Source organism: Lontra canadensis, unplaced genomic scaffold, assembly GCF_010015895.1.
Source record: "Lontra canadensis isolate GAN:19392208 unplaced genomic scaffold, GSC_riverotter_1.0 scaffold4, whole genome shotgun sequence".
NCBI classification, from domain to species: domain Eukaryota; kingdom Metazoa; phylum Chordata; class Mammalia; order Carnivora; family Mustelidae; genus Lontra; species Lontra canadensis.
Genome location: NW_022630998.1, coordinates 4,777,735 through 4,804,233, shown reverse-complemented (window position 1 = coordinate 4,804,233; position 26,499 = coordinate 4,777,735). Strand labels below are relative to the sequence as shown.

Sequence of the window (26,499 nt, the reverse complement as noted above, 5' to 3'; positions counted from 1 at the left end):
CTGGGAGGGCCAAAATCACCACTGACTAAGAACCACTGATTTATAGAGATGATACATTCTTTATATAATAGCCTCTACTTTTATGTAATCGCTCTGGCTTTGAAATGAGGCTAATTACAGTCCCGGATAACTGGGTACTGTTTCCAGTTTCTAATCTGCTTCTGAGTAAACCTTTAGAACTTATTGTCAGAGAGTAACTGATGCTTACTGGATGCTTTAAAAAAAGGAAATTGATTAAGAGTCCTTGAACTCCCTATGTGATCATGGCGTTCTTTTTATGACATCCTTCTTTTTATATGTTTAAGGGAGAAATCATACACTTTTAACAATATTATAATCTGGTAAGGGTTAGTGATTGTCAAGAACTGGTACTCAGTACATATAATTGTTGAAAAATGTTTTCTATTTATTAATTATAGTTGTAAATTAAAAGAAGTAAAATTTTTAAATTGTGTAAAATATTTAAATACATCACGTTCCTCATTGTGTGTGTGTGTGTGTGTGTGTGTGTGTGTGTGTGAAATCAATTGCCATTCACTATAATCAGCTGATCCAGACAAACAGCAATTTAAGTGTGTGAGAACCTACCTTCTCTTTCAACACTGTATGCCACCACTACTTCTATTTACTCATATAAACAAATTGATGGTGATTATATGGTTTGAAATAATGCTCATTACTTCATCCTAGAAAGGGGTTTTGAGTTTTGTTTTTCTTTTTAATGACTTAAAATAAGTATCCCATTCATCACATCATTGGTGTTAGCGTTTGGATATTAAAGTCATAATTTTGTTTCTAAACTCATTTGGCCCACAGGTGGAAATGGTGTATTCATTGTTGTCAATGCTTGGTACTCATGATAAGGATGATATGTCGCGAACTTTGCTAGCTATGTCTAGCTCCCAAGACAGCTGTATATCCATGCGACAGTCTGGATGTCTTCCTCTCCTCATCCAGCTTTTACATGGCAATGACAAAGACTCTGTGTTGTTGGGAAATTCCCGGGGCAGTAAAGAGGCTCGGGCCAGGGCCAGTGCAGCACTTCACAACATCATTCACTCACAGCCTGATGACAAGAGAGGCAGGCGTGAAATCCGAGTCCTTCATCTTTTGGAACAGATACGAGCTTACTGTGAAACCTGTTGGGAGTGGCAGGAAGCCCATGAACAAGGCATGGACCAGGACAAAAATCCAAGTATGTTCTCTATAGTGCATGTTACCAAAGCAAATGTAAACCTTTTTTAAATGAAAACTTTTTTAGTTAGTATGTTGTCTTTATGAGTAGGAATGGGAAATTTATAGTAGCCATCTACACCGCTAACATAGTTTAAAACTTAAGTCTGTATTTTTCTAGAAAAAAAATAGTAAAGGAAAACACTACATGCAGTACTATGAAACCAAAAAAGAACGAGGTCAAGAGAGATTTATAGTCATGGTATAGTAGATTTAGAAAGAACTTGAGCATTATGTTTCCATCTCTTCCATTTTATAGATGAAGCTCAAGAAAGTGACTAGTTCCTTCAGCTGTTAGTGACCAAGCTATTATCTTAACATTTGCACAACACTCTAGTCAGTGGATACAGAGCTGTGTTATATCTGTTATGTTATTTAAGCCTCACAACAAACTCCTGAAGTAGGAAGGGAAGGTATTATCATCTCCATTTTACAGATGAAGAAACTGAGGCTCAGAAACGCTAAAAGACTTGCCTGTTAGCCTCTTAGCTAGTAAGTGGTAGAGCCAGGAACAGAGGCCAGATCTTCTGACTGTCAACCCAGTCCTCTTCCCGCTGCACCTTCCTGCTTCAGGCAATGGGTCCCAGTTGCTGGGGGTGATCAGCCATCCAGCTCTTTGCTGAGGGAGAAACCCTGGTCTACCAACCCCTCTCCATCAGGAGCAGGGAAGTTAAGAATTGGGACCCTTGGGGACATAACTTACTTCATTCCCATAGCAAGAACCAAAAGCAGTAAGTATATAAGGTAAGACCTTCCTTTTACCTGATAAGAAAACACACACACAGAGGAGAGGGGACAGTTGTATCAACCGTTGATTCAAGGGGTAGTAGAAGGCTGATGGTGACAACACCTTCTATGAAGCTCTAGCAGATTTTTTTTTAAAGATTTTATTTATTTATTTATTTGACACAGAGAGAGATCACAAATAGGCAGAGAGGCAGGCAAAGGGAGAAGCAGGCTCCCCGCTGAGCAGAGAGCCCAATGCAGGACTCGATTCTAAGACCCTGAGATCATGAAGGCAGGGGCTTAACCCATTGATCCACCCAGGTGCCCCTCTAGCAGATTTTTTTTTTAGCTTAGATATAAAGGTGAATTTATTTAAAATTTACAAATTCTCAAGAATAAGAAAATAGCAGAAATAGTCCTTTATATCTTTTTGTCCTAAGGGTGAAGAAAACTACTAAGATACTTTACTGAGAGAACAATGTGTTTCTGGATTTTTTTTTCTGTGGTATCCACAATTACATAATAACTGGTATTTTTTTATCTTAATAACAGTTCTCAAAATGCTTAAATAAAATAAATGAATATTACTTCTGAAAAATAGACTTTTTAAATTTTTATTTCAAATAATGAGCTTTGAAACTGTACATGGTATTAAATGTGGAGGTACATTTCCTTGGACACCTCTTCTTTAGATTCTTGTTTACTGTCTGTATGGTAAGCTTTCTCCACAGGTTTGTGCTAGATTTCTTTACTATATTTGTACACAAATAAGTGCTTTTAACCCACACTCATGACAATAGTTTAAATAGAAATCATAACAAAATGGTTTTATACCAAAGTGTTTTTATTCTTTTACATAGTCATTATAATTTTAAATTATTATTTGAGTTATAGTATAAACCTGCAAGGAATTTATTCTGACAGAGTTAGTTAAAAGCATATAAGTAGTAAACATTTTTCTGGAACCAAGAAAAGCCCTTTTCTCATATTTTCTTTTCCATGTTGGTAGTATTTATTTGTTGATCTACTAAACTACTAAGCATTAGGGAAATATTAGTGACCCCTGCTTTTTTTTTTTTTTAAGTATAATAAACATTGTTGCTTCTGAAAAAACAAAGCATTATGGTTTATGTCAATTTTATTTTCCAGTGCCAGCTCCTGTTGAACATCAGATCTGTCCTGCTGTGTGTGTTTTAATGAAACTTTCATTTGATGAAGAACATAGACATGCAATGAATGAACTTGGTAAGACAAAAATGTTTCTTAATGCCATAGAAGAGTACTGAATATTTTTTGTCATCGTTGAATTGGGCATAAGGCCACTAATTTCTGTTACCACCTGTTTCCTCCTTGTAGCGAATCATTATGCTCTGGTTTCCAGAGAAGAAAAGATTCTTAATGATAAAACTGCTACCTTGTATAAAGTAACTTGGCTTTTCAAACTCTTAGCCAACAATTAGAAAAATTACTAAGTGGGCCACTCCTTGCCCCTGTTTCCACAGTAGACGCTATGTGATAGTTGATGGGGAGATAGTTCATGGTTATCAGTACTTACTGGATTTTCATGATAAGCGGCATGGTATCTTTGAAACTAGTTAATGAAGAAAAGAATTTGCTGTAACTTAAGTTAGAAATATTCCACTAATTTTTGGAAGTATTACTCTTATGTATGTGTTTTCACACACTCTAAACCTTTTATGACCTGCATTTTTGTGCACCCCATTTATCATGTAACGGTTTTTCTTTGATTTCTAGGTTCATTTTGCGTATGTGGTATTTATAATTGCATCATGCTGCGCCATCTCATGTGAACTGGATCTGTTTAGTTGTACCACAAGCAAGAACCATACACTGAGTTCCCATCTTAGTGTGGCTGTGCCCTTGCTTTTTGTGCTGTTTATTTTACATTACATCCCAGTCCCCACTTTATATTCCTACCACCCTCATCATTGTCATTCATCATTTATCTGAAAAGTCACAAAATCATGAGACTCTTAAACACAGAGAACCTGCACGGCCAACAATGAGTGTTGTCTCCTTCAGAGTCATCACTTTGGGGGGCTGTGTACTTTGTGATCTCAGGCCTGACCTCCAGCCATGCTTTTCCTCCCACAGGCCCTTGCAGTTGGCCCATCTGATTCTCTTTTTTCTTCCCCCACCTCCCAGCCTCCACTGGAACTGAGTGTGATCTTACGAGCTATCCCCTCCTCAGTAGTCTCAGCATTTGTGAGAATTTTATGTTTGGTGGTTTTTTAATGCTAGTAATAATGGGAAGCAGATAAAAATCTTGAATAAACAAGAAAACTAATCCAATTTTAAACTACTGCAAAGGTTTTTCTGTAAATATCCCTGTGTTCCAATGAACTGTAGACTAGGACTGACACATTAATCATCTGAATTTCAAAGTAAAACCTAGACTCAGTATTTGTTCCTCTTCCTTCTTCAGGTAGGAAGGCTACCCGGGGCATTTCATCACAGGAGCTAGGGCAGGGGCTTTCAGGTGAGGAGCAGGATGGGGCCTCTGGGGGTGTGACTGTTGGGAACAGAGCCACAGGGGATTCCTTTCTTCTCATTCCTAGCCTCTAAATTTGCACAAAGCAGAAGAAAAATCAAGGTTTGTGGATTATGGGGAGATGGAGTAAGGAAGCACAAAGTATCTGACAGTGAGGGAGAAGGAGGAATAAAGTCCCAAACAGATGAAGGGAAATTCCTAAACCTAGTCAGCTGGGACTGTCATTTGTACATATAAGAGGATTCTACAACTTTTCAAGGTCATTTAGATGTACCTGTTAGAACTACAGGTTGTAGGCTGTGCTCTCAGGGGTGTATACATTGATTAAGTCCCAGCTCTGTCCCAGAAACTGTGCCTTGAAAAATGATGAAGATGTAGTTCTGACTTTCAAGGAACTCATGATTTATTTGTATTAGTATTTCCAAACTAGATCATAATAATCACAGAGATACTTGTCAAACCGTATAGATTGCCTGGCCTTGTAGCACACAGGCTTAGTATAGCAGAATCTCCAGAGGGGTACCTAGGAATCATTTAATTAGTGGCCCAGGTGATTCTTATGATCAGTAAATTTTGTGAAACACCAATATATAGAATATTTACGTTGGGCCCCTAATGTTTATTTTAGAATGATAATGGTGACTATCTAACCCAAGTAAAAGGAAAATAATATACTCTTTAAAAAACTAAGTGTCATCTTTCTGTCATCTGTTTTATATACATAGTTTAAATTAAGGGTTCTGTTGAAACCATTGGTCCTCTACTAGCTTTAAGGTCATGAGATCACACATCGGATAATATCTGGTCCATGTGGACCACTTTTTTTAAACATAGACACTGAGCAAAATGTGAAAGAATGTGTTTATCATCTTTGCATTACCTTGAGACAGGCTAACTTTTCTAAGGGCAACCTATTTTTTTATTCTATCAGTCATGAATTCACATCATATTTTTGTGAATCCATTTATAGTTTTGACACAGATTTTATTTATTGCCTTAAAATTTACAGAAAGTCTTCTTTATTTGTCCAAAGTCATTAAAAGCTCTCTTTTATCTGAATCCTAAATTTTATCGAATGTTCTTTTTTCTTCATGCGTTTGTTGATATAGACCATATCCTTCTTTAATCTTTGTTTTCAGAATCAAGTCCTGAGTGTTTTAGTTTTTCTGTTGGAAAAAAGGTCTTTCTTCTTTTAGTGCTTTCTTGAGACCTTCTTTATTAAATCATTTCACCCTTCTTAGGAAAGTATCACAGATATTACCACACCACGCAGGCACAAAGCGCAGTATGTTTGTTTTGGTATCAATAGCCTGCTCTGCAATGCTCAACATCTTGGTGATCTTACCAGTATACAGGGCCATGGTCTTTAGGTCATCAGTCATTCCCAAGTCAATTTCCTGAGTCAGAACCTCAGTTCTTTTACTGGCTCCTTCTCTTCTACTCAAGTATTAAACGGTGGGAATTCCTCAAAGCTCTGTCCTAGGTTTTCTTCATCTCTCTCTAAACAATATCCTCCAATCTGTGGCTTCCATTACAATGTTTTGCCGATTTACATCTTAATCCACTTTGCCACTCCTGAGTTTTAGACACATTATCAAACTCCTCATCTGACATCTTCACTTAGATGGTTTTTCAGACATTTTTAACTCAACTGCCCCAACTGAAATGGTTATCTCCTTCAGCCCCACATCCCTTTCTCTTCCAAGGTTCTTTTTCTCAGAAAATGGCATGACAGTCAGCCCAGTTCCTCAGGCCAGAATCTCAGAAGACATCCCATAACCCTACCCTAATTAAAGTACCATACTTTAATTCTGCTTCTTAAATTTATCTCTAATCACTGCTCTCCTTTCCATCCCCAGTTTGGGCCACTATCATCTCTCCTGCTCTGCAGGAAGTACAGTACTTACTTGGCTCCCCACTTCCAGTTATCCATTCTGCATCCTACAGATCACAGGAATCTATTTAGAATATACATTCAATTATTCCTTCCCCTGTCAGAAAGCCTTAGTATGATATATAAAGTCTTGCATGATACGGCCTCTACCCATTTCGTAGCCTCATCTTGAGACCTTCCCCTTATTGCTGTGTATTTCAGTCTCAGGGGCTCTTGCATATACTGTTTCATCTGCCTAAAATGTTTTTCTATTATTCCCACCCCACCTGTTTTAGATACTTATCCTTTAAGTCTTTCTTAACCTAAACATTATTTCCTCAGCCTTTTTCTTGATACTCTCAATCTAGGTGAAGTCACCTGTTACCTCTCCCTGTGCTTCTACACTGTCTCTTATGCCTAAATTAGTTGTTTAGGGTCTGCTTTTGCTCTAATGTATAAGCTCCTTAAAGATAGTCACTGTATTGTGTTCACTGGCTATGTATTTTTCCATTATCCTGGGTAGATGGAAAAAAATACTTCTAAGTATGGTTTGGGTTTTCCTTAACCAAATTAATTTTCATTTATCTACATTCAAACTCATCTCATTGCTGCTAGTCATAAAGATTTGCACCAGTCTTCATACAGTTAATTCTCCTGGCTTGGAATTCTTTACTCAAGTTAAAACTTTGTTTTACATATTTGCAGTCTCCTCTACATACTGACCCTTCTAGATGATTTACAAAAATACCAAACATACAGGTCCTCTTCCAAATTGATAACCTGCTGTTTAGACTAAGAATTTCCAAAAATCACCTGTTTATGTTCATCTTCCTTTTTTCTGTCTAAGCCACTTCTCTGTGACAAAACAATATCCCCAGTCCCATGATGATTAATATTAATGATGAATATTTTGAATAGCTTCCATATGCATTTTTATTTTTATTCACTTGCTCACCATTTTGCTTTACTTTTTTTTATTTTCGTTTTTGGGTGTTTTTTTTTTTATTTTTTCTTCTGTTTTGTTACTACCCTTTCCTTTCTGTCTTTCCCTTTCCTTTTCCTTCATTTTTCTCTTTGCCTTCTCAGTGTTGACCACTGTGGGCATTGTCAGGCATACCCAGTGGTGAGAATCAAGGGGAAGGAAAATACTAAATCCTAGCATAGTTGGTATTTGACACTTGTGAGTACCAAAGAAAAGTAAGAAATTTTTAAAAATATATACATAATAAGTGGTTTTATAGAACTTAGTAATAAATTGAACAGATAATTCTTTTTTATAAGAAAATAATCTTTGCTTCATGCACAGTTTCATTTAAAAGTCTCAGGATTCCTAAGGCTAATTATTTGGCAAATAAAAAAAATTAATTAGGCCACAGTGTATAACATTGAAGAATGTTTGTAAAGTTGTAATAATAAAAATAAGTTACCTTTTTCTGCCTTCATGCAGGAAGACCTAGTGTTAGAACATAGCCTTCTTCATCAATGACAAGATATAGTATACATGCGGTAAATAAGACTATAATGCCCACTTCACTCAGTAAGGCAAGGGTCTGGAGGGTGGAGAAAACTGGCAGAAAATGAGTCATTATCAGTTGTACTTTGAGTATGACATAGAAGTTCTTTGTAACAGTTTTTGTAGCTTGTGATCTAGAGATGTATTCAAACCATATATTCTCCTTCTTTGAGATGTTTTGCTAAAAGTAATTTTTAAACTTGGTGCCACTTGTTTTATTTTAGATTATTGTCTTTTTCCTCTTGCCCTTTTTAAATTAGGGGGACTACAGGCCATTGCAGAATTATTGCAAGTGGACTGTGAAATGTATGGGCTAACTAATGACCACTACAGTATTACATTAAGACGGTATGCTGGAATGGCTTTGACAAACTTGACTTTTGGAGATGTGGCCAACAAGGTATGTTTTATAAAAAGATCCACTTCTTAAGATATCACTGGTATGAGTTTCATACAAACTACTTTTCACTGATTTCCTTTTTTCACTCTCCTCATTAAACACTGATTTAAAAAAAAAAAAAAAATGAACTTCACACACCGGTGCATAGTTTTACTCGTTAGGTTGTCTTATGCCTAAACAAAGGCAAAAGATAGAACACAGTAGTGAGTTTATGTAATTGCATTTAAAATACTATTCCCAGGAATAAGAGTAAAGCTCTAAAAATTCTGATGACAGATGTGAGTGTTATACATATATTGCTTCTGTGCAAAGAAGAGATTTTACTTTAAAACCCTTTGCTTGGGGCACCTGGGTGGCTCAGTGGATTAAGCCTCTGCCTTCAGCTCAGGTCATGATCTCCGGGGTCCTGGGAATGAGCCCCAAGTCCGGCTCTCTGCTCAGCGGGGAGCCTGCTTCCTCCTCTCTCTCTTTCTCTCTCTCTCTCTGCCTGCTTCCCTACGTACTTGTGATCTCTGTCAAATAAATAAATAAAATCTTTTTTAAATAAATAAAACCCGGGGGCACCTGGGTGGCTCAGTGGGCTAAGGCCTCTGCCTTCAGCTCGGGTCATGATCCCAGGGTCCTGGGATCGAGCCCCATATCGGGGTCTCTGCTCTGTGGGGAGCCTGCTTCCTCCACTCTCTCTCTCTGTCTGCCTCTCTGCCTACTTGTGACCTCTGTCTGTCAAATAAATAAATAAAATCTTTAAAAAATAAATAAATAAATAAATAAATAAGACCCGTTGCTTATCGTTTCTTTTTTTTCTTTTTTTTTTTTTTTTTTTAAGATTTTACTTATTTGAGAGGGGAGAAGGTCAGAGGGAGAAGCAGACTCCCCGTGGAGCTGGGAGCCTGATGTGGGACTCGATCCTGGGACCCCAAGATCATGACCTGAGCCAAAGACAATCGCCCAACCAACTGAGCCACCCAGGCACCCCTGCTTATCATTTCTTATCACTTACTCTTTTTATTTTTCCAGTTTACTAGGAGAGGAAGAGATCACAAAAAACTTCCTTTCTATAATTTGGCTCTGGGGCTTCTATGGGTAAAATATTAGGTTGATTAAAATGAGACAGTTAAAACTGGATTTGAAATTTATTAGTCCAAAATAAAGCACAGCTTCAGGTTGCCTTGTTATTGACCCTTTGTTCCATTTCTAATTTTACAGGCTACACTCTGCTCTATGAAAGGCTGCATGAGAGCGCTTGTGGCCCAACTAAAATCTGAAAGTGAGGACTTACAGCAGGTACTAGTTAGAATTTCAGGTGTTTTTCTTGGATATTAGTGGGTTAATATCCTGATTTGGATTAATTTAAACTGTGGTTCAGTATTTAGTGTCTCATGTTTCAATTTTGGTTACATTAAAACCAGAATAAAGGAAAATAATTATATTGTAGGAATCCTTTTGGCACTGTATTAGCATTTAGGAGGAATTTCTCTACTAGTAGGTTTCTACTCTTACCGCTAGCATTAAAAACAAAATAACTATAAATTATTTTGTATTCAAGTTATTCTATAATTAATTTCATTTGCAGGTTATTGCAAGTGTTTTGAGGAATTTGTCTTGGCGAGCAGATGTAAATAGTAAAAAGACATTGCGTGAAGTTGGAAGTGTGAAAGCATTGATGGAATGTGCTCTAGAAGTTAAAAAGGTACCTTTGAAAACATTTAATATTCTAATTTGGATTTCATTTTTGGTTACTTTTTTGCTACCTTTTCCCACCCTTGAGATTCCCTAATTTTTTTTGTTTAAAGCAGCATGCTTAATTTTGTATTTTATTGGACGGATTTCACCATTTGAGATATAAAGCTAGCATAGGACTAAAAATGTAGAACAGCAAAAGGGGAGAGAAGCCACCCAAATGTGGGTCAGCTAGAAAGCCACATCTTTGGAATTGAGGGAAAAAATTGTTCAGAGCTGAAGGTAGGTCCTAGGTTTTAACAAAAATCTCCTAAAAGCTAATGCCAGAATCAGTTTATGGAAAAACTCCAAAATTGCACATGAGGCAGAAGAAATGAGCAGGACAGAAGGACATGGGCTGTGGGGACAGCTGGCTGGGCTGGAGGCCACGGGTCAGGCCCCGGACCTGGAAGTAGGAGGCTGGAGGAAGTGTAGAAGCCAAGTTGAGTGCATTCATCCAAAGCCTTGCTTCTAGTCTGTCTCGAGGATGTGGCTGCTTTCCTCAGACAAAGGATTTTACTTAATTTCTGACCTGCTTATCTCACCAGTTCTTAGTCTTAGACTACTCCAAAGTCGGAAAGTATTAAAATGGAAAAAATTGCACAAAGCAGGCTAGGTTAAGTCGGGTTTTTTCAGATTTGACACTATGGGCATCTTGGACCAGATAATTGATTCAAGGGACTGACCATATGCTTTGTAGGATGTTTAGCAGCATTTTTGGCCTTTGCCCACTAGATACCAATATACTTCCCCTCCATCATGACCATCAAAAGTGTCTCCAGTATTACCAGAGGTGCCCCAAAGGGGCGAAGGGAGAAAATCACCCCCAGTGGAGAATCACTGTATATGTGGGGTCATTGTTACCTCTGTGCTCTCCAGAGTCCTCAGTGTTGATAGTCACCGTATCAAGAGGTGATCAGATCCAAGGATAAGGAATGCCTCAAATAATAATTTGTTTACAAAAGGAAATAGCACCAGGTGGCATATCTACTTCAGAAACTAAGCTAATTTAAAAAGAAAAACATCAAGCTTGAAATTTGGAAGGGACTAAGCAGGTCTTCTTAGCTAATTTGGGCTTCCTTTCACCCAGCAAGTCCCGCTAGACCTACAGCCTACATTTTTTCCTTCAAAATTTCCTTTTTAGAGAAGGCAAAGAATTTTTGGTTTTTATTTGTTTATGTATTTTTGTGAAATTATTTTATACCTGGAAACCCCAAGAAAATCCACTGAAAAATAATGAGAAACAAGAAAAGTATTCAACTAAAAAATGGTTATAATTATAATATTCAAATATACTTAGGATCTGCACAAAAATACCTTCAAAACGTTCATGAATTAGCAGAACACTTGTATTTCTTGCAGGTAAGAAGATAGATAAAAGGCTCATAAGCGCTTGAAAAGATACTCAGCATCATTAGTCATGAGGGAAATACAAATTAAAACTACAGTGAGATACCATTACATATATTGGTTAAAATGTAAAAGATTAACCAAGTGTTGTCAAGGATGTTAAACAACTGGAATTCTCAGGCACTGCTAGTGGGAATGTAAGATGGCATATCACCTTGAAGAACATTTGGCAGTGTTTTAAAGTTAAATATATACCAACCACACAATCCAGCCATTCCAGTCCTAAGTATTTACTTAAGAGAAAAAATTCCTGTTTGCGCAGTCTTAAACACAGACGTTCACAGCAATACTGTTTGATAGCCAAAAACTAGAAGTAATTCTAATGCCCATCGACAGGTGAATGGGTAAACAAATTATGGGATGTCCACACTGCCATACTATTTGGGTATTTGAAAAATGAACTATTGGTACAAACAATAGTCTGTAATGACAGAAAACATGAGAGTGGATTACAAGAGGGTACTAGAAAACTTGGGGAGATGATATAAATGTTTGTTTTTTTTAATGTAGTGATGGTTTCATGGATATGCTCATACATGAAAAGTGATCATATTGCACATTTGAAAGATGTGCAGTTTATTGTTCTTCAACTATACCGCAATAAAATTATACCAAAAAATTAGTGTCCACATTTTAAGACTCCTCATCAAGTGTGTATATTTTCAAAAAGATTTAATGTGTTTGTATGTGTTATGGGAACTTGTATTGTTGCTAAGAGTTCATAACTTTGTCTTTCAAGGACCGCAAAGATCTTTATACAAATAGTTGCTACAAACTGAGAAAGCTAAATTAAAAGACTCCTCCTACTGAGAAATGCAAAAGAAGACCATAATAAATGGAAAGACATATCCTGTTCTTATAAAGGAAGAGTAATATTTTACAGATCATCATCCATAAACTCACCTATAAATTTTCTTTTTTCCTCTATAAATTTTTAGTGTAAGCCCAGTCTTGGAAAAACTGGCTCAGCAGAAATTTATTGTGTCCAATTCTGGTTTGGGTCTACTTCTGGCTAACAGTGTTAGAATTTACTTTTTTCCTCTTTTTCTACATTCAGTGCAATAGTCATTCTGAACATTCTTTTATAATTCATCATCTCTTCCTTTTCAGCTTTACTGCTAATGACCAGGAGAGCCAGAACTACCTTCCATATTCCCATGCATTGCCTCATTTTACCTTCATTGAGCAGGCTCCTACTTTTCTACACAGAACCTTTCCGTCCTCCCAGTCTGTGCCCCAAGCATTGGTGTTTACTCAAAGTTGTTAGTCCCTGGGTTCCTCAGTGGCTCTGTTGGTTAAGTATCTGCTTTGGGTCAGGTCATGATCCTAGGGTTCTGGGATGGAGTCCCAGATCAGGGGCTCTCTGCTTAACAGGGAGTCTGCTTCTCTCTCAACCTCCCCCCACTATTTGTGATCTCTCTCTCTCTCATTTTCTCGCTCTCAAATACAGAAAATCTTAAGGGGAAAAAAATAGAAGCTATCAGTTCGTTAATCCTATCTTCTGTATCTTCTCTACTGAGTATAGAGATGGCTTTTTTGTTTCAACTATCTCTATAAGAAACCCAATGTTTTGAAAATTAAGAAAACAAGCAAAAAAACCTTTTCTTTTGCTTCTTGTAACTCCTGCAGTGTTGCTCTTTTTCCTCTAGCAACCAAAACACTGAACAAATCACTGGCTCCATTTCTTCACTGGCCATAACTTCTTCTGTTCCTTTTAACTTTGCTTCTAACAAAATCTAGGTTTATAGTTTAACTGGGGTTTCTTTTCTACCTGCACCTATATTTGATACTTTTGGATCACACACCTTTTTGAAATTCCTTTGTTTTTACCATCTATACCTACAACTTCTAATCATTTCTCCTCTAACTATAAAACTTTTTTGAATCAAAACCCTTTCCTCTACATGTAATCTCGTAGAGAACAACTTCTGTTTTCCTATCTTTACCTCTCACCTCTGACCTCTGGGCCATCTGTAGTTGAACTCACTTATACATCTAAACTGTTGCTGTTTTCTCTGTTCCTGGGATACTTTGAATATCCCACCTTTACCTCAGTCACAGTGTAATTAAAATTGAGCTCTTGACCTTCTCACATCTCCCTGCCTCCGATAAATAGTATTTGCTCCTAGATTCTCTTAATTTCCTGATGAAGAGAACATGGTGGCTAGCTATTTATTGGGTCAGGCCCAGAGTGTTTGCTCTGACTTTCAAGGATTTTTTTTTGTGGTTTTGTTTGTTTGTTTGTTTGTTTGTTTGTTTTACCATCTCACCTGACTTAACACTGCTCCCCAGCATGGACTTGGATCTCCTCTGTGTCTTCTTTCTACTCCTCAGTCCTCCCTTGCTGATTCCCTCTTCTATGCCAGGAGCACCTGTCTTCTTTCTAAAGGTACAGGTCCAGGTCTTATCTTCTACAAAGCTGCTATCCTCCATGAAATACTTAATTTATTTAATTAAATTCAGGTAGCAGTAATCTTTCCTTTGTTCATGTATGGTTTTGTTTCTTTTTTTCCCCTAAGTAAACTATTAGTAGTTATCTGCTTACCGTATTGGTATCCTCTGGAGTGCCTCTAATTGTGATAGACACAGAGTAGATTTTTAATGAATGTTTGTTCCTTAGTTGATTTTAGTAGGAAGAAAAACTGACATCAGGATTATGGCAAGTTTTAACCAAATATCCTGAATTATATACTCAGTGTTTTGTTCTTGCAGCAATTACAGTTTGCTATGATGTTATATACCAAGGAAGTTCTGGTTTTGGGAATTACCTTGTTTCTTTGGGAGTTTTAAGAAATTGGAGTTTTTTCAGTATGCTTATTTTTTAACAAATTATATTGTTACCTTTGAATCAACCACTTATAAGTATATATGTGTGCTTTTTTTTTAAAAAAGATTTTATTTATTTGACAGATCACAAGTAGGCAGAGAGGTAGGCAGAGAGAGAGAGGAGGAAGCAGGCTCCCTGCTGAGCAGAGAGCCCGATGCGGGGCTCGATCCCAAGACCCTGGGATCATGACCTGAGCCGAAGGCAGAGGCTTTCACCCACTGAGCCACCTAGGCGCCCCTGTGTGCTTTTTATACAAACCGAATATTTGTACATCCTGCTCTGCAACTTGCTCTTTTTATTTAATAATATGTCTTAGATATCCTTCATATCAGCATATAGAGGGGTTTGGTGTTCTTGTTTTTTTTTCTGGTTTCTATTACCATGCAAGTGTTCTTTTCAGAATGCACATCAGTTCTGTTTCATATTCTTATACGAGCTCTCGATACATGTGTACTTCTAAGCACTTAGAATAAAGTTCAAAAAGGTCATTAGTTAAGTATTGTGTTCTGCTTGTGCTATGGGGATATCACTACTTAAGTTCCAGTTGGTATTTTATCAGTTTTTCTAAATGGAGAGTGCCCATACTTTGCCCTTGAGGGGTGAGCAGCAGGGGAGATAAGTAATGACAATAACAACTTACTCAATAAAAGTAAACATAGAAATTGTAAGAGGCAACTCTAATTAGATGACCCATGTTCTGTTTCTTAATAGGAATCAACCCTCAAAAGCGTATTGAGTGCCTTATGGAACTTGTCTGCACACTGCACTGAGAATAAAGCTGATATATGTGCTGTAGATGGTGCGCTAGCATTTCTGGTCGGCACTCTCACTTACCGAAGCCAGGCAAATACATTAGCCATTATTGAAAGTGGAGGTGGGATACTACGGAACGTGTCCAGCTTGATAGCTACAAATGAGGACCACAGGTAAATGCAGCATTTTTATATCACTTTTAAATGAATTCGTGTAGAATTCATATCCTCAAAAAGAATCTCTTGTAAGCAGTGTTTTGTGTAATTGTGCAAGTGCTAAAGTAAATTAGATTACAGTGAAAAGATAACTATTAGTTCCTAACTTGTTAGTATATTTATTCTAATAAAAGTTTATAGTATGAAGATGTGTAGAGGCAAACAAATGATGATCAAGAGGTATAACCAATATGAAGGGGAAAAAATTAAAGACACAAATACTACAGAGAACAAAATCCCATGTGTGTTAGTATGGCATAAGGGAATGAAACGTTTATAAAAAACAAAATCTGTGGATATGTTCCAGAGAATCCAGTAGTTTATTTTTTCTTTAAGATTTATTTATTTATTTGAGAGAGTGAGCTGGGGGAGGGATGAGTAAGAAGAAGAGACTCTAAAGCAGACTTCCTGCCAAGTGTGGAGCCGAGGGCAGGGTTTGCTCCCAGGACCCTGAGATCATGACCTGAGTTGAAATCAGGAATCAGACATTTAACTGAACCGAGACACCCATACACCCCCAATGGTTCACATTTTTTTAATGGTGTCTTATTATCAATAATATTATTTAGCCAACAGCCATTCATCTAGGGCTATGAAACCTAAGAAAGCATCTCATTTACAAGGCACAAATTTTCATAACTTAGGCTCTGGATTTTGTCAACAAAAATAGGGATATCTTGGGATGCCTGCGTGGCTCATTTGGTTAAGCATCTGACTTGATTTTGGCTCAGTTCATCATGTCAGGGTCACGAGGTTGAGCCCCTCGTTGGATTCCATGACGGTTGTGGAGCCTGCTTAGGATTCTTTCTCTCCCACTTCCCTCCTCCCACTCTCAAAAAATATATACATATGCGTCCTTTCACAGCTTATTTTTTAATTTTTTTATCCAGTATTGCTTCTTGTTTTCAGAAACCCCATAAGGTACTTCTAGTAACAGACCTTGTAAAGAATGTGAACATCTTCTCTTTAGGTTTTTGATGCACAAACAAGCCTTAGAGCCCTCTCTGATATGCAAAGAAGACCTCTTAAACTCAGTAAGCGCTCAGGTGTCTGCTGGACTGCTCAGAGAAGATTGTCATGTTAAAGCTCATTGTACACCCTTGCCAATCTGTTTTAAAGACCTCTAAAGTTGAATGTGCTATCATTAAAATTACATTTACCATGCATTAAACAAGCCATTGCTCTTTCAAGTCCAAAGTTCATTATGCTAACTCTCAATCCTTGTTTTTATAGTTAACCTTTAAATTTTTGAAACCTTTCACTAGAAGTAATAACTCCACACACAGTTTGACAGAGCACACTTCTAAGGGGGATAGCATTATCACAAAATCAATCCAGGAAGATAGAGGTTATTCTAAAAAGTCACTTTGCCAGTCTGGGCGCTTACAGTGTGCTCCCTGTAAAGACTGATTGATCGATTTTTCTACCTCTTCCAAGATTTCTTGTAGTTAACATTGTGGAACCCATCTATAGATTAAGTTACCACAAAGTCCCTGTTCAGGATAAGATTTTATAATACATATATTGAGGAACTCTGTCACCATGTAGATAAAGCAAGTGTTTCTGCTCAGGAATGAAAGAGAGCATGTGAGTGCGGGGGAGGGGAAAGGGAGAGAGAGGGAGAATCCTCAAGCAGACTCCCCACTGAGTGGGGAGCCTGACACAGGCTCTATCCCAAGACCTTGAGATCACGACCTGAGCTGAAATCAAGAGTTGGATGCTCAACTTACTGAGCCACCCAGGTACCCCAGGAAAAATTTTAAAAGCTATGGAGTCAGGGGCACCTGGGTGGTTCAGTCCATTAAGCGTCTGCTTTTGCCTCAGGTCATGATCCCAGAGTCCGGGAATCGATCCCCACATATTCTCTGCAGAGCAGAGAGCCTGCTGCTCCCCCTGCTTGTCCTCTCCCTCTGCCAAATAAATAAATAAAATCTTTAAAAAAAAAAAAAAAAAAGGAAGTAGCAGCAGTAGCTATTGGGTCAGAATAGGAAATGCAGAACAAATTAAAGTCAACACTTTTACTTCCTTTAGTGTGACAGATGAGTATTTTTAAACAGTAAACATTAAATGAAGTAGGAACAAAAGGAGATGTGAAATGCTTGAAATTTATAGTATAATTTGGGACAGTTTTTATTATGCCTATTAATAAGTTTTAGTAGTTATCTTTAGATTTAAATTTGTTTTCTAACCTTTTATTTGTTGTTACAATAAGGAGATTGTTACTTTAATTTTGGGATCTCTTATTTTATTTCAGGCAAATCCTAAGAGAGAACAACTGCCTGCAAACCTTATTACAACACTTGAAATCTCACAGTTTGACAATAGTCAGTAATGCATGTGGAACCTTGTGGAATCTCTCAGCAAGAAATCCTAAAGACCAAGAAGCATTATGGGACATGGGGGCAGTCAGCATGCTCAAAAACCTCATACATTCAAAGCACAAAATGATTGCTATGGGAAGCGCTGCAGCTTTAAGGAATCTCATGGCAAATAGACCTGCAAAATATAAGGATGCCAATATTATGTCTCCTGGTTCAAGCTTGCCATCTCTTCATGTCAGAAAACAAAAAGCCCTAGAAGCAGAATTAGATGCTCAGCATTTATCAGAAACTTTTGACAATATTGACAATTTAAGTCCCAAGGCATCTCATCGTAATAAGCAACGACACAAGCAAAGTCTCTATAATGACTATGTTTTTGACACCAATCGACATGATGATAATAGGTCAGACAATTTTAATACTGGAAATATGACTGTCCTTTCACCATATTTAAATACCACAGTGTTGCCTAGCTCTTCTTCCTCAAGAGGAAGTTTAGACAGTTCTCGTTCTGAAAAAGATAGAAGTTTGGAGAGAGAACGAGGAATCAGCCTAGGCAACTACCACCCAGCAACAGAAAATTCAGGCACTTCTTCAAAGCGAGGTTTGCAGATTTCCACCACTGCAGCCCAGATTGCCAAAGTCATGGAAGAAGTATCAGCCATTCACACTTCCCAGGAAGACAGAAGTTCTGGGTCTACCACCGAGTTACATTGTGCGACAGATGAGAGGAATGCACTAAGAAGAAGCTCTACTGCCCACACACATGCAAACACTTACAACTTCAGCAAGTCAGAAGGTTCAAATAGGACATGTCCTGTGACTTATGCTAACTTGGAATATAAGAGATCTTCAAATGATAGTTTAAACAGTGTCAGTAGTAGTGATGGTTATGGTAAAAGAGGTCAGATGAAGCCTTCCATTGAATCCTATTCTGAAGACGATGAAAGTAAATTTTGCAGCTATGGTCAATATCCAGCTGACCTGGCCCATAAAATACATAGCGCAAATCACATGGATGACAATGACGGAGAACTAGATACACCCATAAATTATAGTCTTAAATATTCAGATGAGCAGTTGAACTCCGGAAGGCAAAGCCCTTCACAGAATGAAAGATGGGCAAGACCCAAACATATAATAGAAGATGAAATAAAACAAAGCGAGCAGAGACAATCAAGAAGTCAAAGCACAACTTACCCCGTATATACAGAGAGCACTGACGATAAACACCTCAAGTTCCAACCACATTTTGGACAGCAGGAATGTGTTTCCCCATATAGGTCAAGAGGAGCCAGTGGTTCAGAAACAAATCGAGTAGGTTCTAATCATGGAATTAATCAAAATGTAAACCAGTCTTTGTGTCAGGAAGATGACTATGAAGATGATAAGCCAACCAACTACAGTGAACGTTACTCCGAGGGAGAGCAGCATGAGGAAGAAGAAAGACCAACAAATTATAGCATAAAATACAACGAAGAAAAACATCATGTGGATCAGCCTATTGATTATAGTTTAAAATATGCCACAGACATTCCTTCTTCCCAGAAACCACCATTTTCATTCTCAAAGAATTCATCTGGACAGAGCACTAAAACTGAACACCTCTCTTCAAGCAGTGAGAATACGTCCACACCTTCAGCTAATGCCAAGAGGCAGAATCAGCACCACCCAAGTTCAGCACAAAGCAGAAATGGTCAGACCCCCAAAGCCACCTCCTGCAAAGTTCCCTCCATCAACCAAGAAACAATACAGACTTACTGTGTAGAGGATACCCCAATTTGTTTTTCACGCTGCAGTTCATTATCGTCTTTGTCATCAGCTGAAGATGAAATAGGATGTGATCAGGCAACCCAGGAAACAGATTCTGCTAATACTCTACAAATAGCAGAAATCAAAGAAAACAGTGGGACTAGAACAACAGAAGATTCTGTGAGTGAAGTTCCAACCGTGTCACAGCATATTCGAACCAAATCCAGCAGACTTCAGGCTTCTGGTTTATCTGCAGAATCAACCAGGCACAAAGCTGTTGAATTTTCTTCAGGGGCCAAATCCCCATCAAAAAGTGGTGCTCAGACACCTAAAAGTCCACCGGAGCACTATGTTCAGGAGACTCCACTCATGTTTAGCCGATGTACCTCAGTGAGTTCGCTTGATAGCTTTGAGAGTCGTTCGATTGCCAGCTCTGTTCAGAGTGAACCCTGCAGTGGAATGGTAAGTGGCATTATAAGCCCCAGTGACCTTCCAGATAGCCCCGGACAAACCATGCCACCAAGCAGAAGTAAGACCCCTCCCCCTCCGCCTCAGACAGTTCAGACCAAGCGAGAGGTGCCTAAAAACAAAGCCCCTGCTGTGGAAAAGAGGGAGAGTGGACCTAAGCAAGCTTCTGTAAATGCTGCCGTACAGAGAGTCCAGGTTCTTCCAGATGCTGACACTCTGTTACATTTTGCCACAGAAAGTACTCCAGATGGGTTTTCTTGTTCCTCTAGCCTGAGTGCTCTGAGCCTCGATGAGCCATTTATACAGAAAGATGTGGAATTAAGAATAATGCCTCCAGTTCAGGAAAATGACAATGGGAATGAAACTGAATCTGAGCAGCCTGAAGAAGCAAATGAAAACCAGGAAAAAGAGACGGAAAAACCTACCGACTCCGAAAAAGACCTCTTAGATGACTCAGATGATGATGATATTGAAATACTAGAAGAATGTATTATTTCTGCCATGCCAACAAAATCTTCACGCAAAGCCAAAAAACCGGCCCAGACTGCTTCAAAATTACCTCCCCCTGTGGCAAGGAAACCAAGTCAACTTCCTGTGTACAAACTTCTTCCATCACAAAACAGGTTACAAGCACAAAAGCATGTTAGTTTTACACCAGGAGATGATATGCCACGGGTATATTGTGTAGAAGGGACACCTATAAACTTTTCTACAGCTACATCTTTAAGTGATCTAACGATAGAATCTCCTCCCAATGAGTTAGCTGCTGGGGAAGGGGTTAGACCAGGGGCACAGTCAAGTGAATTCGAAAAACGAGATACCATTCCTACAGAAGGCAGAAGTACAGATGAGGCTCAAAGAGGAAAAACCCCATCTGTAACAATACCTGAACTGGATGATAGTAAAACAGAAGAAGGTGATATTCTTGCAGAATGCATTAATTCTGCTATGCCCAAAGGAAAAAGTCACAAGCCCTTCCGTGTGAAAAAGATAATGGACCAAGTCCAGCAAGCATCTATGTCTTCATCTGGAGCTAACAAAAATCAATTAGATGGTAAGAAAAAGAAACCTACTTCACCAGTAAAACCTATACCACAAAATACTGAGTATAGGACACGTGTAAGAAAAAATGCAGACTCAAAAAATAATTTAAATGCTGAAAGAACTTTCTCAGACAACAAAGATTCAAAGAAACAGAACTTGAAAAATAATTCCAAGGACTTCAATGATAAGCTACCAAATAACGAAGATCGAGTCAGAGGAAGTTTTACTTTTGATTCACCTCATCACTACACACCTATTGAAGGAACTCCATACTGTTTTTCACGAAATGATTCTTTGAGTTCTCTAGATTTTGATGATGATGATGTTGACCTTTCCAGAGAAAAGGCTGAATTAAGAAAGGGGAAAGAAAATAAGGAATCAGAAGCTAAAGTTACCAGCCACACAGAACTAACCACTAACCAACAGTCGGCTAATAAGACACAGGCTGTTACAAAACATCCAATAAATCGAGGTCAGTCTAAACCCTTGCTACAGAAGCAGTCCACTTTTCCACAGTCACCCAAAGACATACCAGACAGAGGGGCAGCAACTGACGAAAAATTACAAAACTTTGCTATTGAAAATACACCAGTGTGCTTTTCTCGAAACTCCTCTCTAAGTTCCCTTAGTGACATTGATCAAGAAAACAACAATAACAAAGAAAGTGAACCTATCAAAGAGACAGAGCCCCCTAACTCACAGGGAGAACCAAGTAAACCTCAGGCATCAGGTTACGCTCCTAAATCATTTCACGTTGAAGATACCCCTGTTTGTTTCTCGAGAAACAGTTCTCTCAGTTCTCTTAGTATTGATTCTGAAGACGACCTGTTGCAAGAATGTATAAGTTCTGCAATGCCAAAAAAGAAAAAGCCTTCAAGACTCAAGGGTGATAATGAAAAGCATAGCCCCAGAAATATGAGTGGCATATTAGCAGAAGATTTGACACTCGATTTGAAAGATACACAGAGACCAGATTCAGAACATGGTTTATCCCCAGATTCAGAAAATTTTGATTGGAAAGCTATTCAGGAAGGTGCAAATTCCATAGTAAGTAGTTTACATCAAGCTGCTGCTGCTGCCTGTTTATCTAGACAAGCTTCATCTGACTCAGATTCCATCCTTTCACTGAAATCAGGAATCTCTCTGGGATCACCATTTCATCTTACACCTGATCAAGAGGAAAAACCATTTACAGGTAATAAGGGCCCACGAATTCTAAAACCTGGGGAGAAGAGCACATTGGAAACTAAAAAGATAGAATCTGAAAATAAAGGAATCAAAGGAGGGAAAAAAGTTTATAAAAGTTTACTTACTGGAAAAGTTCGATCTAATTCGGAGATTTCAAACCAAATGAAACAGTCCCTTCAAGCAAACATGCCTTCCATCTCTCGAGGCAGGACAATGATTCATATTCCAGGAGTTCGAAATAGCTCTTCAAGTACAAGTCCGGTTTCTAAGAAAGGCCCACCTCTTAAGACTCCAGCCTCCAAAAGCCCTAGCGAAGGTCAGACAGCCACCACTTCTCCTAGAGGACCCAAGCCATCAGTGAAGTCAGAATTAAGCCCTGTAACCAGGCAGACATCCCAACCAGCTGTGGCAAATAAAGGGCCTTCTAGATCAGGATCTAGAGATTCCACTCCTTCAAGACCTGCCCAACAACCATTAAGTAGACCTATGCAGTCTCCAGGGCGAAACTCAATTTCTCCTGGTAGAAATGGAATAAGTCCTCCTAACAAATTATCTCAGTTGCCAAGGACTTCATCCCCTAGTACTGCTTCGACTAAGTCCTCAGGTTCTGGGAAGATGTCTTATACATCTCCAGGCAGACAGATGAGCCAACAGAACCTTACCAAACAAACGGGTTTATCCAAGAATGGCAGTAGTATCCCAAGAAGTGAGTCTGCCTCCAAAGGACTAAATCAGATGAATAATAGCAATGGATCCAATAAAAAGGTGGAACTTTCTAGAATGTCTTCAACAAAGTCAAGTGGAAGTGAATCTGATAGGTCAGAGAGACCCGTATTAGTACGCCAGTCAACTTTCATCAAAGAAGCTCCAAGCCCAACCCTAAGGAGAAAACTGGAGGAGTCTGCTTCATTTGAATCTCTTTCTCCATCTTCTAGACCAGATTCTCCCACTAGGTCCCAGGCACAGACTCCGGTTTTAAGTCCTTCCCTTCCTGATATGTCTCTGTCCACACATTCGTCTGTTCAGTCTGGTGGATGGCGAAAACTCCCTCCTAATCTCAGTCCCACCATAGAGTATAATGATGGAAGACCAGCAAAGCGCCATGATATAGCACGCTCCCATTCTGAAAGTCCTTCTAGACTTCCGATTAATAGATCAGGGACCTGGAAACGTGAGCACAGCAAGCATTCATCATCCCTTCCTCGAGTAAGCACTTGGAGAAGAACTGGAAGTTCATCCTCAATTCTTTCTGCTTCATCAGAGTCCAGTGAAAAAGCAAAAAGTGAGGATGAAAAACATGTAAACTCAATTTCAGGAGCCAAACAAACTAAAGAAAACCAAGTATCCACAAAAGGAACATGGAGAAAAATAAAAGAAAGTGAGATTTCTCCCACAAATAGTACCTCTCAGACCACTTCCTCAGGTGCTGCAAATGGTGCTGAATCAAAGACTCTAATTTATCAAATGGCACCTGCTGTTTCTAAAACAGAGGATGTTTGGGTGAGAATTGAGGACTGTCCCATTAACAACCCTAGATCCGGAAGATCTCCAACAGGAAATACTCCCCCTGTGATTGACACTGTTTCAGAAAAGGGAAATCCAAACGCTAAAGATGCAAAAGATAATCAGGGAAAGCAAAATGTGGGTAATGGCAGTGCTCCCGTACGCACCATGGGTTTGGAAAACCGCCTGAACTCCTTTATTCAGGTAGATGCCCCAGACCAAAAAGGAACTGAGGCAAAACCGGGACAAAGTAATCCTGTCCCTGCATCAGAGACAAATGAGAGCTCTGTTGCTGAGCGTACACCATTCAGTTCTAGCAGCTCGAGCAAGCACAGTTCACCTAGTGGGACTGTGGCTGCCAGAGTGACTCCTTTCAATTATAATCCGAGCCCTAGGAAAAGCAGCGCAGATAGCACTTCAGCCCGGCCGTCTCAGATCCCGACGCCAGTGAATAACAACACGAAGAAACGAGATTCAAAAACTGACAGCACAGAATCCAGTGGAACTCCAAGTCCTAAGCGCCATTCTGGGTCTTACCTTGTGACATCTGTGTAAAAGAGCTGGAATGATGAAACTAAGAAAATTACGTGTTAATTACAACTGCTATGTAGAAATTTTGTTTCAAATGAAACTTTAAGACTGAAAAATTGTGTAAATAGGTTTGGTTGGTAGAGAGTTTTTGTTCTGGAAGCCATATTTGATAGTATACTTTGTCTTCACTGGTCATATTTTGGGAGGCACTCTTGATAGTTAGGAAGAAAATGGTAAAGCCAAGTATATTTGTACAGTATGTTTTACATGTATTTAAGTAGCATCCCATCCCATCATCCTTTAATGATTGCTTGTCTTAAAATAATGAACACTACAGATAGAGGATATGATATATTGCTGTTCTCAATCATTTCTAGATTATAAACTGACTAAACTTACATCAGGGAGAAATTGGTATTTATGCAAAAAACCATTCCATTTTAGTCCTTGTGAGTCCATCTAACATCATAATTAATCATGTGGCTGTGAAATTCACAGTAATATGGTTCCCGATGAACAAGTTTACCCAGCCTGCTTTGCTTTACTGCATGAATGAAACTGATGGTTCAATTTCAGAAGTAATGATTAACAGTACTGTGGTCACATTATGTGCATATAGATAGCTATGGTGTAACAATTTACACTATTTTGTGCTCAAAACAAAAAAAACAAAAACAAAAACAAAAAATCTGTGTAACCGTAAAACATTGAATGAAACTATTTTACCTGAACTAGATTTTATCTGAAAGTAGATAGAATTTTGCTATGCTGTAACTTGTTGTATATTCTGGTATTTGAGGTGAGATGGCTGCTCTTTTATTAATGAGACATGAATCGTGTCTCAACAGAAACTAAATGAACATTTCAGAATAAATTATTGCTGTATGTAAACTATTACTGAAATTGGTATTTGTTTGAAGGGTCTTATTTCACGTTTGTATTAATAATTTTCAAAAAGGCCTCTTTTAAAAGCTTATATAAATTTTTTCTTCAAATTCTATGCATTAAGAGTAAAATTCCTCTTACTGTAATAAAAACAATTGAAGCTAACTGTTGGCATTTAACCATTCCATGCATTGGCACTTAACCATTCCTGAAACTTACATTTCTTAAATGAGATTAGCTTAGAAACTCCCGATGTTTAATATTTTTTCTTACTCCACTGGAGTTGATATAAAACAAATTCATGTAATAGCAATGTGAACTACCTAGCACAGGACTGGACGTTGAACAAAATAGACCCACGTAGAATATTTCCTTTTTCTTAATAGAACGCTCTACTTAAAAAATTAATTGATTATTGTTAGGTGTAAGTAGTCTCTTCCAAGCCTGTCTTGGAATGTTAACTGTCTCGTCCCTTCATCTACCCTCTCTTGCTACTGGATCCAGAGTGAACAGATTTTATCACCCTGTATGTTAGGGCAAAATTCCAGCAGCCAGTTGTAATCAGCATTTTGCCATGCTCAGAAAATGCAAATCACGTGGAACTTTAAAGGTAGATTTAATACTACTAAGATATTCAAAAGACTATTTAAAGCCCCTGCCTGTTAAGGAAAACTTTGTTTTTGGTGAGTAGAGTTGAGAGGTACATGTTCAAGTGCCCCTTTCCTCTCAGAGCAGGGAGCTCCTCCTTGAAGGAAGGAAAGATAAACCGATACACATATTAACAGGTAGTTTAATGTATCTTCCCAGAATTGGTCCTAAATGATGAGAGGGTGAGAATGATAAATGCTCACGTATTTGTTGAGTAAAGGCAACTACTTTTAATGATAAAATTCATGCGCTCTGCATTTTGGGAAGGGAAAAGATACTTAGATAAAATGGGGCTCTGGGAAAAAGGATTGAGAAGGAGTAAGCATATCTATTTGATGCCCTTGAAATCACACGTGGCTATCTGCCCCTTACCTGTGTTTATCAATGCCAGTAAATATTCCAAAGCCCATATTCTTTCCACTGTACCACTTTGCAAACACCTCAATTTACTGATCTTTGGAATATATCAACATGTTTTTCTTTTTTATTAATTATTTTTATTAACATATAATGTATTATTTGCCCCAGGGGTTCAGGTCTGTGAATTGTCAAGCTTACACATTTCATAGCACTCACCATCCCATACCCTCCCCAATGTCCATAACCCAACCACCCTCTCCCTTCCCCACCAACCCTCAGTTTGTTTTGTGAGATTAAGAGCCTCATAGTTTCTCCTCCCGATCCCATGTTGTTTCATTTTTTTCCTTCCCTACCCCTCAAACCCCCCACCCAGCCTCTCAAATTCCTCATATCAGAGATGGAATATATCAACACTTAAATTTTTGTCATTTTATCTGAATGAGATCATTTGTGAATAATAATAATTTATCTTTTTCTCAAATGCTGCTTTCTCTAACAATAATACGTGGGCATATAAGTTGTATTTCTTTCCTCTTTTGGTCCTGATTTTCTGTTTTTCTGAATTACTGCTTGCCAGTTATTATGAGCACTTCCAGGTACTTTTATGGAGATGGGATG

At 38.3% G+C, this 26,499-nt stretch overlaps 1 protein-coding gene across 9 annotated transcripts in view; it reads left to right on the top strand.

Annotated features, from left to right (window-relative positions):
• The window catches only part of APC (APC regulator of WNT signaling pathway), a 135,560-nt gene extending 110,522 nt beyond the window's left edge, over window positions 1–25,038 (top strand). For 4 of the 9 annotated variants that reach the window (XM_032844850.1, XM_032844868.1, XM_032844859.1 and 1 more), the window contains 8 exons: window positions 817–1,195; window positions 3,109–3,204; window positions 4,406–4,459; window positions 8,118–8,257; window positions 9,464–9,541; window positions 9,831–9,947; window positions 14,925–15,139; window positions 17,436–25,038. In XM_032844850.1, coding sequence (XP_032700741.1) covers window positions 817–1,195; window positions 3,109–3,204; window positions 4,406–4,459; window positions 8,118–8,257; window positions 9,464–9,541; window positions 9,831–9,947; window positions 14,925–15,139; window positions 17,436–24,012 — 7,656 coding nt within the window. In that variant the 3' untranslated portion in view covers window positions 24,013–25,038. The remainder of the gene's footprint in view (window positions 1–816; window positions 1,196–3,108; window positions 3,205–4,405; window positions 4,460–8,117; window positions 8,258–9,463; window positions 9,542–9,830; window positions 9,948–14,924; window positions 15,140–17,435) is intronic. The other 5 variants (XM_032844903.1, XM_032844913.1, XM_032844882.1 and 2 more) reach the window with 3 other exon arrangements.
• Window positions 25,039–26,499: the final 1,461 nt, after the last annotated feature.